This window comes from Anguilla anguilla, chromosome 2 (genome assembly GCF_013347855.1).
Source record: "Anguilla anguilla isolate fAngAng1 chromosome 2, fAngAng1.pri, whole genome shotgun sequence".
Lineage (NCBI taxonomy): Eukaryota > Metazoa > Chordata > Actinopteri > Anguilliformes > Anguillidae > Anguilla > Anguilla anguilla.
In genome coordinates this window covers 20,696,070-20,709,656 of record NC_049202.1, presented here as the reverse complement: position 1 = coordinate 20,709,656, position 13,587 = coordinate 20,696,070, and the positions used below count along the sequence as shown (strand labels likewise).

The 13,587-nt window shown below is 41.6% G+C and overlaps 1 protein-coding gene across 22 annotated transcripts in view; it reads left to right on the top strand.

Annotated features, from left to right (window-relative positions):
• Positions 1-13,587, top strand: part of nrxn1a (neurexin 1a) — a 253,804-nt gene that overhangs the window by 145,488 nt on the left and 94,729 nt on the right. For all 22 annotated transcript variants that reach the window (XM_035405914.1, XM_035405901.1, XM_035405905.1 and 19 more), the window contains 5 exons: positions 4,086-4,208; positions 6,990-7,371; positions 8,174-8,364; positions 9,084-9,257; positions 13,010-13,129. In XM_035405914.1, the coding sequence (XP_035261805.1) occupies positions 4,086-4,208; positions 6,990-7,371; positions 8,174-8,364; positions 9,084-9,257; positions 13,010-13,129 (990 nt within the window). The remainder of the gene's footprint in view (positions 1-4,085; positions 4,209-6,989; positions 7,372-8,173; positions 8,365-9,083; positions 9,258-13,009; positions 13,130-13,587) is intronic.

Genomic DNA, 13,587 nt, shown 5'->3' with positions numbered 1-13,587 from the left:
CCTAGTTTTTGCGGTCGAAACGCACTGAGTTCCTCAAAAGGTTCCTAGTTCCGGGGTAAAGTTCCTGCGGTGGAAATGCGGCTTAAATAAATAATAATTGCGGAGGCAGATGCAGAGTCAGTGTGTCTTTTTAAGCATTTTTGCTCAAGTTTTTATCCCAATTTGTGTTGTCTGACTGTATTTGTAGGCCCATCAATTAATCTGGGTGAGTGCAGACAAGCTCTACCCCTCCTCTTTACTCTGAGTCCACCAGCTAAGCTGCTCTGTCACTATGTTGGAGCAGTGCAGTTTGCAGACAGCTAGGCACAGCACAGCCAGTCTGCGGTGACCAGAGGTTTCATTGGCAACCCTCCCTCCCTGCATTTCCTTGTGGGGCCACAAGTCTGAATGTCAGCTCACCAACGAGCTAGCTAATAAATAGGGAACGTTTAAAAATAAGCGTGACGTGTTCGGACGACAAAAATAGCGAGGGAAAAAAAGCTCATGTGAATCTAGCTTAGTTCACACTAGCTCAAGTTAAGTTCTTAAGCCACTGTCAGACCTTGGGGTGCATCCACAAACCGGAGCCCAGTGTCTGAGCAGGATGAGCCCTCGAGTCAGCGTCTGTTTGAAAAGGCTAATGCTCTGAAGGGCATCCTGTCTCAGTCCCAGCATGCTGTTGTCAATCAGGAACCGGGGGCTGCTAGGAGAAGGCATTGCCGATTCCGTCGCAACATTCTAATCCCTGCTGACTCACCGCTTGGCGGGAACATCCACGCTGAAGACACAGATTGGTTTGCAGTCCTGTTACGGGGACTGCAGAATCACACTAACTTAGGACAGCTTTCCTTTCTGTCGTAGTTGCAGCCGAGGGACTGCTCTCCCACCGGAAGCTTAGCTTGTTTACCATTTTCCACGGCACGGTAATTTCATTTCGCCATGCTTAACGGTTTCTTGGCAGGAACCATTATGATTAAACATCAGGTTTTCAGCAGACACAATTCCCATTGCCCTGCCTGCTCAATGGATGAAGCTTCCTCAGTATTAGGGAAAGGTACTGGGAGAAATTGCTGCTTGGAGTGTAGCCAGTGGACCAATATGGCCAAAATGGAATAGGATGGGGCAGTGCAGTGCAGAGATGTCTTTGGATGAGCTGGTGTACCCTGATCCTGACTCACTGTGGTCCTTAACGATCGCGTGATAAAAGTGACAATAATTAGGGCTGTTTCACGGTCTCCCCACCTACTTCCCAAACCAGAACTCAAGACTGACATTGAGGCCCACAATTTAAGATATTTCATTTTAGAGGAAAATCACAGCTGTCAATATGCAGGTCACAGTGGGGGGTGGAGCTGATGGGTGATTAAAGAGAATTGAGGTTTTCCTTTGAAGATCACGTCGGCGCCCTGCTACACATCCCCCTTTTGAGCCTGGCAGTGGCACTCTGCCAGGTGGCATGGAAGAACCCCAGTGTAGCATTCTATTGGTGTAGCATTTTGTGGGTCCTACATGGTTTGGGCTTCCAGGCTCTGTCTCACACTCTCATGCTACCCAAACAATGTCACACAAAATGAAAAAACAATTCCAGTAGCAGACCCCATCCTAAACATGGAGACCCCTTGCATTAGATTATTTTATCCATAAAAGACTGCTGTTTCCCTCCTGATTTGCTTTAGTAGAGCACCATCAATGTTGTAGTGGAAGTTGATAGGTTGAGGAGAAGGATATCAAGAGCTCTGATGTCATTGTGTCTGAGTCACAGCAACCCCTTATTGTACCCACAGAGGGCACTAAATCCCTCATATACATCAGATGCACGGTCTGGTCAGAAAGCCAGATGCACAACCTCCATGACTGAGGAGCCTATACTGGGTGGAGGGGGTTGGGTTGGGGGAGTTGTGGTTTGCTTTTACAATATGGAAATTGACTGTGGGTTTTGAATATGCTGCCTAAAGCTTCCACTACTGTATTAAGGGTACCTGATATTGAATGGCTGACACAAGCACAACTCCCCCCCCCTCCATCGCTGTAGTCTTACTGGTATTAACCTTCCTGGTTCTCTGTTTCCATCTAGTGGTGATTTCAAATAGACCACTATATAAATATTCTAATACATTTAGCAGGCATCCTTATCCAGAACAATTTGCACATTACAATTTTAACATAGATTCAGTTTATACAGCTGCATGTTAACTGGAGAAATTCAGGTTAAATACACTATATGACTAAAGGTATCTGTACATCCCTTGGTCTGGGGCTATATTTCATGGTTTTGGCTAGGCCCCTTAGTTCCAGTGAAGTCAAATCTTAATACTACAGCATACAATCACATTCAAGACGATTCGGTTCATATAGAAATGGTTTTGTCGAGAACAGCGTGATAGAACTTGAATGTCCTGCACAGAGCCCTGACATCATCCCCATCCAACACCTTTGGGATCATTTGGAAAGCCAACTGTGAGCCCAGGAGTAATCGCCCAAGCAGTGCCTGACCTCACCAATGCTCTTCTGGCTGAATGGAAGCAAATCCCTTCAGCAATGCTCCAACATCTAGGATAAAGCCTTCCCAGAAGAGTGGAGGTTGTTATAGCAGCAAAGGGTGGACCAACTCCATATTAATGCACGTAGCTTTGGATAAAATGTTGGCTGTCAGGTTTCCGTATACTTTTGGCCATGTAGTGTACCTTGCTGAAGGGTACAACAACAGTGTCCCACCCATAAATCAAACTTGCAACATCGGAGATACTATGACAGTTAACGAACCTTTATACTGCACTGCTGTCCTGTATTCCACTCCTATGCTCCAGGTTGAGACCGTTGAATCTCATTATCGTTGTTACTACATCGTTAAAAATGGTATCAGATTAATTTCATAATTCTTCCAGCAGCTCATTGCCAACAGTGTCATAACTTGACATGAAAGGAAGTCATTTACATTTTACAGTTTAAGCAGTTGGCGGACCCTCTTATCCAGAGCAATTTACATAGCTTACATTCTACATACAATCCATTTATAGAGTTGGATATTTACTGAAGCAATTCAAGTTAAGTACCCCACTCTAGGGTTCTGCAGCAGTGCCCCAGAATTATAAGCACACTTTCTTAACCAGTATGTTACACTGCCACCAAATCCAGATGTATATGTTCATAAATCATGTATGCATTTTGGAATAAGATCAGAATATCAGCATTTTTTTTTTCTAGAGGATACATTAGCATGTGTTAAGATTCATCAGTCCTCTTCCTATATTAATATTACTTCAAGTCAGGCCCCAGAGTAATTTTAAATGGTGAGATCTTATGACTTACCTCTCAAAGAAAGGTTAGTTGATTAGACCTGATTAGATCATGTTTGATCATGATTTCCAGGTGGAGTTGCACATGAAACGCAATGGCTGCAAGAGTGGGAAAACTGACAGCGTTTTCTAAAACTTCACAGCCAGGGCAATTCACAGACTCAGCTGTTTCAGCAGATCCAGGTTCTATTATACATGACAGCAGGAATCTCTCTCTCTCTCTCTCTCTCTCTCTCTCTCTCTCTCTCTCTCTCTCTCTCTCTCTCTCTCTCTCTCTCTCTCTCTCTCTCTCTCTCTCTCTCTCTCTCTCTCTCTCTCTCTCTCTCTCTCTCTCTCTCTCTCTCTGTTATTGCAATGTGCTGGCGTTTTTGGGTGAATTCATTTCCTCAGGTCGTTCTGGTTCAGTCGCTGCTGAAATACTTATGTGGTTTCAGTAGGTCCATTTCTGTATCTGTTCATCATTCAAGGCTCTTTGAGTTGAAGAGTTTGTCTGAGGATGAGGGGTATGTTTTAAATATTTACTGTATCTGGTCATAGGCTAGTTATGTAGGTCATAGTTTATGTCAGCTGACTTGACTCTATCCAAAAGTCTTATGACTGATGTTAAGTAGTGTGAGGGAAAACCATACAGTATGTACTAGACAACTGCACAAAATCCACTTCAGGTAATTTGTTGACCACGTGAGATCTTTCTTTCTTTCTTTCTTTCTTTCTTTCTTTCATTCTTTATTTCTTTCTCTCTCTGCTCTGTATGGCTCTCTCTCTCTGTTTCCCTGTGTGGTTTTAACCCCCGTCTGGGCCATCCCACAGGTAAGGGGCCAGAGACCATTTTCGCTGGCCACGGTGTGAATGATAACGAGTGGCACACGGTTCGAGTGGTCAGGAGGGGGAAGAGCTTGAAGCTGATGGTCGACGAGCTGCAGCCCGTGGAAGGTACTACATCGTTCTCTCACTCCATCACTCTCGCTCAAAGCCTTTTTTAACCTAACAGACACAGAGGAAACAATGTAATCCATCTTATACTGATTGAATATATTCCTCAATTTTAAGAACCATTTTTGTCCCTTGTAGTGTAGGTTTCAGAGATTAAGAACAAATTATTGAGATTAAGAACAAATACTTATGTCCCCTACAGTGAACATAATTATTTTTTGGAGGATACAGTTCCCACAGCCTGCAGAAATATTTGCAGTCAGCTGATTCGGAGTCACTCATATGTTTTGCCTTACACCTATGCGGACATCATGGTTGAGGAGTAATAACCCTCAAACGTTCATGCCAACAGCTTAGACACTGTTCCTCATGAAACATCAGCAAGTTCAACAGTCTTAGTCACTTAGTCACTATTGGCAGGATTCAACAATCCAGCCAATGGTGTCCCAACAAATATGGCACTAAGATCTGTTCATTGGCTGTTGTCAGCTGGGACTGTCCAGCATTTTCATACACAGCTGCAAGCATGTTACGATATCCATAGTTTAATTCAAGACCCACATCAGTGGGGATGCACTTGCCACGAGACTCAGACACCCCGTGGAAGTGCTTGCTTTAAATACAGTTTATATCCCTCATTTACTAACTAGTGTTCCCTGTATTTTGTGCATGCGTGTTGCTGTGAACCTCTTTCATTCTCATGAAGGCATTTCCAGAATGTTTTGCTTAGAATATATTTATTTACTTGTGAGATATGTATTAAGTTAGTGCCGGCCATTTGTATTTGATCTCAATGTTTGATTATTTTTGAGCCTCAAACACCCTTGAAATAGAATCAGAATGTTCCGTTGAGAGTTAAGCACACTTCATTTCTCTATGTGAAGAGAATAGGCTATTTAGCTGTCTGGGTATTAAGTGCTAATTCATCTCTGTGCTTACATGACTCTACGTGTGGTTGATTCGACACTACGTACCTTTGACTCATGGCTGTTCAGGGAAAATCTGCACAAATGGGTGCTCATGGATCAGGCATATACAGTGAGCTCCATAATGATTGGAGCAAAAGACATTTTTTTTCTTGATTTGGCTCTGTACTTTAATATTTGTAATCAAACAATTCACATGTGGTTAAAGTGCAGATTCTGAGCCTTCATTAAAGGGTAATTTTTATACATTTTCACCATGTAGACGTTACAGCCCTTTGTATATGTAGCCCCCCATTTCAGGGCACCACAATGTTTGGGAAAAATAGTCTGGCATGTTTAATTGCTTCCTTAGTGCAGGTACAAGAGAGCTATCAGTGTCTAGTCTTGATTCTAGGCTTTTGATTGATTTTGATTGAGTCTATTATGCCAATTAATGTCAAGGAAGCCATTGTGAGGCTGAGAAATAATAAACATTATTAAGAAACATAATTAAAAAGAAAGAGAGCGCTGGTGAGCTCAGGAATCACAAAGGGCCTGGTAGGCTAAGGAAGACCTCTACTGTTGATGATCAATGAATTCTCACCATAATGAAGAAAAAGCCCCAAACACCTGTCCAACAGATCATAAATACTCTTAAGGAGGCAGGCGTGGATGTGACTACTGTCCACAGAAGATTTCACGAACAGATCTATAGAGGCTACTCTGCAAGATGCAAACCACTAGCAAGCCACAAAAACAGGATGGCCAGGTTACAGTTAAAGTACGTAAAATAGTCTACAGATTTCTGGAAAAAGGTCTTGTGGACAAATATGAGCAAGATTCACTTGTATCAGAGTGATAGCAAGAGCAAAGTATGGAGCCCAAAAGGAACTGCCCAAGATCCAAAGCACACACACCCCTCTCTCATCTGTGAAACTTGGTGACAGGGGTGTTATGGTTTGGGCATGTATAGCTGCTACAGGTACTGGCTGACTATTCTCATTTACATAGCATTAATATATCCCAAAAACTATGGTGCCCTGAAATGCCCTAAATGAAATACAATTAAAAGCTGAGAATGTGACCTTTTACCACATGAATTGTTTAATTGCAAATATAAAATTCTTGAGTACAGAGCTAAATCAAGAAAAAATCTGCCTGTGTCCCAAACATTATTTAGCCTACTGTATATGCATAACACGTACAAGTATGAGCTGAGTGCTCAACCCACTGCACTGCAAAATTCACCAAGGTCTTGTACTCATTAGTCAGAGATCTCAAGTAGATCAAAGAAGTAAAACATCTGCCACAACAGCAGCAGTGAAATTTTGGCCAGGAATTTGCACTGTACTAAATTAGATGGTAACATACATTTTTATGTTGCTAGCTGAACATAAATACATATATAATTTTATATTTAGCTTTCTTGACATTACATGCTGCTGAAATATAATGTGATGTGTTCAAAATAAACAAGTACATTCCAATCGTTAGATATACTCAGTTTCATGTAGTTCTGATTTCTGCCAACATCTGCCATGGGTGTGGACTGTGAAATTGTTTCGACTTGAACCATGTGGGTATAACCATTGAGAAAAATGCACATGTGAAAATCACAATTTTGTGTGATTTTACTATAACATTTTCACATATGAATTAAAATATTCACATGTGAAAATAAAACATGTGACTTGAATAAGTTTTTTTTTCCTGCTGTAATCTTATAAGTGGGATTATTTTTGGTGTGCACATATGTAGTCTTCGCATGTTTGGTGTCCACATGTGGTTTTTGGACACGTGGTTTAGATTTTTTGTGATTTTTTCATAAGGGAATCTTGATGTCAATACTCTCCCCCTACTCCCTTCATCCAAAAAGGTCAAATGGCGGGCGACCACACCCAGCTGGAGTTCCACAATGTGGAGACGGGCATCGTGACAGAGAAGCGGCACATTCCTGGCGTGCCATCCAACTTCATCGGCCACCTCCAGAGCCTGTCCTTCAACGGCATGACCTACATTGACCTCTGCAAGAACGGTGATATCGACTACTGCGAGCTCAACGCCATGATTGGCTTCAAGAACATCATCGCCGACCCCGTGACCTTCAAATCCCGCTCCAGCTACGTCACCCTGGTCACCCTGCAGGCCTATTACTCCATGCACCTTTTCTTCCAGTTTAAGACCACCTCTTCTGATGGCCTTGTCCTCTTCAACAGTGGCGATGGCAACGACTTCATCGTGGTGGAGCTGGTCAAGGGGTAGGTGACACGGTTTGGGCCCCTGTGGTTGCCAAGGCGTTCAGTCCTTGTCCACTATACCCAAAGTTCAGGCTCAACAAACTGAACACTTTTCAAACTTTTCAGAGGGGAAGAGTGTTTATACATGGTTGGTTGTTATTTATTTCCCCATCAAAATGGACATTGTGACAGTGTATGGTTTTGCCAGTTGTTACAATGTCAACATTATTCACTGTCGAAAGCCAAATTGAAAATGTGTTTGCATTTTGTATGGAAGAATGTTAAGGATCCCCCTTATGTCATAAATCACAACAGAAGACAACTCAGTAGTATTGTTCTTGCAAATCGAGGATGCGCAGACCAGTAAAACAGGGCTATGAATATTTGTGACCCTTATTTTAGGGGGGAATAAATGTATAGTTTGGGGATTATTTAGGTATATTCTGTTGAATTATTAAATTAGAATATTTTCCACATTTGAGAATTAAAATACAGCTCAGTATTTGTATTATTTGCTATGTACACACCTTTACATTTTTGTCTAATAGGTTATGTGAATATGTTTGTGAAGCACCGTAGCTGAATCGAACTAATCGCCAGGGTGGTACACAAAAGGTTTATTTGCGCAAGAGTGCATTATGATACTAGAAAAGATTTTGGTTGTTTCAATATGTATGTGTAAGTTTGAACCAGTACAGGCACACACACACACACGCACACAGGACACCCGTCAATACAGAACAGTAAAAATAAAATTGATATCTTTTCAGTTGTTCATGTGCCCAGTTATTGATTGTTGTGGATACCTGTCTGTCTACCGTAGGTATTTGCATTATGTGTCAGACCTGGGAAATGGTGCACACCTGATCAAAGGAAACTCCAACAAACCACTCAATGACAACCACTGGCACAATGTGATGATCTCACGCGACACCAACAATCTGCACACCGTCAAAATCGACACCAAAGTCACCACCCAGACCACCATGGGAGCCAAGAACTTGGACCTGAAAGGTAAAGACCCACGGTTCTGAATCAGTAAGCCTCAATAAGAAAAAAAAAAAAACTTATTTTACAATATGTGGGAAATTTCCCTCCATGAAACTGTTGCACTGACCTTCTGTGAGAAATAAGTTACGTTCTGTAATGTAATTCCATGTAATTCATGTCAAGGCCACAAGCCCCACACACTCTGGAAAAGGGCTGTTGTCCTCAGCAATGGCAGAACTTAACCAGGAGAGGGCAGTGTTTCATCACATTTGTGCTCTGTTGTAAAACTCTGAAATTTGCTCACTCCCTCTGGAATTTTGATTTTTATAAACCACAGCCACGAATGGAAAAGATATCCTTGATTAATGGCAGTGGGAGCCCATCTAAATGTTCCTGGAAGCAAAAACATGCACTGAGTATAAGCTGCCTTTTGGTGGTACGTATGATGACGTTACTACTGTGTGGTGCAGCCCAATTGGTGAGGGACTGTCTGCCAAAATATAAATCTTGCTAGTACGGCTGGGAGTTTGATTCCCCACGATGAAACTTCCCATATTGTTATCTCTATCCCTAATGTTCTTGTCTGCTTTTCATAAGCTTGAATATAGTGAAGGGTGTCAGTACCTGAGAAGAGTGTACCGTTTATTCCTTAAAAAAAATATCCATTGCTGGATAACTCACTGAGGGCGCTGTATGACTCGGCAGCTAACAGTCCAACCGTCCTACCCCCCTCGCCGCTGCAGGCAACCTTTACGTTGGAGGCCTCGCCAGGGACATGTACAAGGAACTGCCTAAGCTGGTCCACGCCAAGGAGGGCTTCCAGGGCTGCCTGGCCTCCATGGACCTGAACGGCCGCCTCCCGGACCTGCTGCTAGACGCCATCAACTTGGTGGGCCAGATTGAGAGGGGCTGCGAAGGTGAGAGAGAGAGAGAAAGAGATTGAGCGCCCCCATTAGTCTCGTGTGTGTACTGCAACCCGTGATGCCCTCTGCACTCTATATCTGTAGGACACACAATATTCTTGTCTTTATAAACCTTTTAAAATTATTAAGTTTTATAGATTTTCGGGTCGAAAGAAAAATAGTTTTGAGATTACCTTCTTAGTAAATTCTTAGTAAGGCATTTTGTGGTGTTTGCATGCTGATAAGTTTAATCATTTAAGTTTGTTGTCTTATGTTTCTTTCATTTTCCTAATTATATCTACAAAAGAAGTGCTCTTTTGTTTAAGCAATTTAATTGTCAGAACTTTTAAATCTAATTTGTTCTGTTTTAAATTAATCCCTAGTCACCCCTGGTGCTTAGCTGAATGAGAGTGTTTATTTTGCGGTACTGCACAGTCCATTGCCTCTTTCAGTCTCTAGATTTAACTTCAAAGCACAGTAGACATTTCGTTTTTCAGATGATAGCTATTTCTGTTCATTGATATTCACACAAGACAAAAAAAAAAAAATGTGATTGCTACCTCACTAAACAATTCTGAATTTAGTTAAATGGTTTCTTAAGCTTTCACAAATATGAAAAAAATACTTGTATATTTGAATATGATTCATTCGAAGGGTATTCACCCTCTCACCAATGTTTAGTAATGATATCTACAATATGGCAATAGGAACAATAGAACAATAGAACACGATGCTATTGTATATTTTTGAATAATAATATTATCTGACTTTCATTACCTAATTCATTACAGTAACAAGGGACCATGATTACTGATATTATGCCTGTGTTATCGTGTACGGATAGGGCTGTCTGTGCTAGTTCCAACTGTGGCAAGCCCTGTGGGGCGACAATTGGCACTGACGTTACGTAGGGAATGGAAGGTTTCATCGCTCACTGGCGACACCTGTTGGTTGATCCGGTACTTGCAACGCAGCCCTGTTGAGCTGCACGTGAAGTGTCTTCCTGCAGACCGGTAGCTTCTTATTTGTGTTCTTATCCCCAGAAAGGCACACTACTAACCTTTATCCACCAGCATCATGTCTTGTTCACGTATCTCCCTTTTCTTGCTCTTCTTCTTCTCATCAACCTTGTGGTGGTTCCAGCTTGCAGTTCTGTCGTGTCCAGTTTAACTCCATTTAACTACTAACCATTCTCTCTATCAAATTCATGTCCTTTCTCTCTCTCTCTCTCTCTCTCTCTCTCTCTCTCTCTCTCTCTGTATCGCTGTCTTTCTTGTTCTCCTCCCTTTATTGTCTCTATTCCTCTCTCTTGCACACACTTTCTCTGTCTCTTTGATTTTACTACAGCTGCTGACATTTCAATTGCTTTTTTACTAACATTTAAAATATTTTGCTTTTCTTTTATTTGGCTGACAAAAGTTGCATTGACGAAAGCTGACTTGCAAGGTACTTAGACCCTGTTCATTTGATCCGAGTATGAAACCCTGCTCACGCCAACACTTTCTCCGTCTCCCTTCCCTCCCTGCCTCCCTCCCCTCCGCTTCAGTATTGTTATTACTATTAGGCCTGCAAATCACTACGTCCACACTGTGAATGAAGGACCCGTACCATAGTGAATACAAGCATAGAGCACGTACTGTAGAGCAGTCTTGTATTTAAGACTATGGAGCTTCCAGTCTTGGCCTTTACTGTGTTTATATACACCTGCTAAGTTTTTTTCTCATTCAAATTTCAATTGTTGTCCTCACACACAGCCTTTTACATGTCTGTTTGAAAGCATGCAATTTTCTTTGTAATACCTGTCCACTGCATGCCTGCAATGCCCTGGTTTTCTGAGAATCTCTTTTTGTGAGCAGAAAGTGACCTTGCACACGGTCCAGATGTTATTGTATGTAGTGCACTGAAGCATTGTCCTTCCTAATGAGAAATACATATTTTCTCTATAAAATCAAAACATTTTTGATACGGGTTGTTAGTCTATACTTACAATTATTTCTTAAAGTTTTGGATCAGCATGTATCGGGTGAGGTGGAGAGAAAGATAAATAAAGAGCAAGGTAGATGGATGGTCAGTTTAATGACACTGAAAAGGTCAGATTTGGAATTAGTGCAGGACAGGGAGAAAGGGATTTAGTTGATAAAGACCATGAAGGAAACTGACTTCAGCTTAATCACAGGCCTTGGAAGTGAATAAGAGAATTATATCACTCTCTCTTATTTTTCCCTCCATTGTACTTTTGCATTTCAGATGATGATTGATGATGATTTCCATCTTTCTAAATATATTTAGTTATTATTTTTTTGTGACACCTAAAATTGGTCTTTATATACTGTAATCTCCCATTAATTACACATAGTTAGAATTTTGAGTATTAGTAATTTTATTTTATTTATTTTTTTGACAAATGAGGCCAGGGTTTCCATTTTTAGAAATACTGCACTAGATCATGATCATCTAAACAGGATTTCACAGTTTTCTCAGTCAGGCTGTTACTTGTATTTGCAATGATGTGTTATAGTTTAATCCCCATCAATGCACTTGTAACAAGGCTTTTAGTGGCATTATATTTTATCGCAATACAAAAGTGTAACTGGGGACGGGGATTAGAAATTAGCATATACACCTTTCATGTAGCCCATCTTTTTTGTAGTTTTTAGCCTGTTAAATCTAAAATTAAATAGTATCAGTCATTGATGATTTTATAATAATTTACAGTTGGATTGGTTTTTCAAATATGTTAATGTTAATATTTTTGAAATATATTGGTTTTTAATAAATTGTAATACTGCTCTTACTTTTACTACTACTATCATAACACAACATGGTCTAACGTAACAGTATGCTTTTAACATCCACACTATTTCCCCTCTCTCATGGACGTAGTATCACTGACATTTTGAGACTCCCATCAGAGACAGACTGACAGAGATCCATCTGAAAAGAAGTCAGAGCAGCTTCTGAGCAATGCAAACAGAACCAGCAAAAAAAATAAAACCAGCAAAACAAGGCACAGCTGATTGTGTCAGTAAGCAAAAGATCATGGCTCAAGACACTGCTGGTTATAGCCGAGGCTATATATTCAGGGTATGGGCACAATTGACTTTGTTCCACCAGGGGAAAAATCAGTTTTAGTTTTTGTTTCATTGCAATGGTTCCCCCTAGCTGCTGGCCTGACAAATGCAATTTATGAGTTGGAATTAGTGAGAGATGGAACTCTCCTCTGAATGGACTAGTTTTCCTACAGCATAATATGTGGCCTGTAGTGTAAAAAAAAAAAAGTGTCTTGGAGAAACAATACAATTTGCAGTGCCGCACATGGCCAGTTCAGTGCAGTCTGTAGGTTCTGGAGACACAATGGTGACACAAGAGCATAGTGCAATTTGTGATTCCAAATCGGGAGAACATGGTGGTGAACTATGATGGGGGGGTGGAGGGGAGTTGTGACACTGTGTGACAGTAAGTAAAACTGTATGTGTGGAATGTTCCTGGAATGACCCCAGGATTTCCCCCCTCACAGAATCAGAGCTGGTGCCTCTCTGCAGTGCTAATCTAACAGACCCCCAAATTCAATCATCTCTGCAGAAAGCACAAGCAGGAACGAGTATAAAGATGCACTGTGGTTTTGTGTGTGGGTGGAGCCAGTTTAAGTAGATTGGTGGGGTTTGACAGGATTGGGTTATTATGAAGAAATGTGTGGGGGTATTGAAATGCTGGAAACATACAGGTGAGTGTTATATTCTTGACTGAAAATGCTGTCTCCCTGTCAGGGCCTAGCACTACCTGTCAGGAGGATTCCTGCTCCAATCAGGGCGTGTGCCTGCAGCAGTGGGAGGGCTTCAGCTGTGACTGCAGTATGACATCGTTTGGAGGGCCCCTTTGCAACGACGGTGAGTGTGATTCCTGCTGAAGCCTATGAAGTTTTACAGATCTTTAAAGCTTCTGGGGACTCATCCAGCCAATCCACATACCTGAGTGAACAGGGTTTGATCAACATTGCTCACATGTACACTCAGAGATATGTTTGTGCTCACATGTGCACATAGACACAAATACAAGCACACACACACACACGTTTGCATGCACACACACAGACAAAGGTGCACTCAGACTGACACACGCAATCACACACAGACACAAACACACACACACACACACACATGCACACATAAAAAATGGTACAATATGGACACCGAAACATTCTCTCCTCAGTGTTGTCCATGCTTCGCTTATTGCTTCCACCGCAGTTTTTACACTGTTCTATTTCACACTGTTTGGGCTCCCTCTCAAGAGTGAACGTGATGAACTATCAGACAGCTGAGGAAAAACAACGCTGCTCAGCGGGATT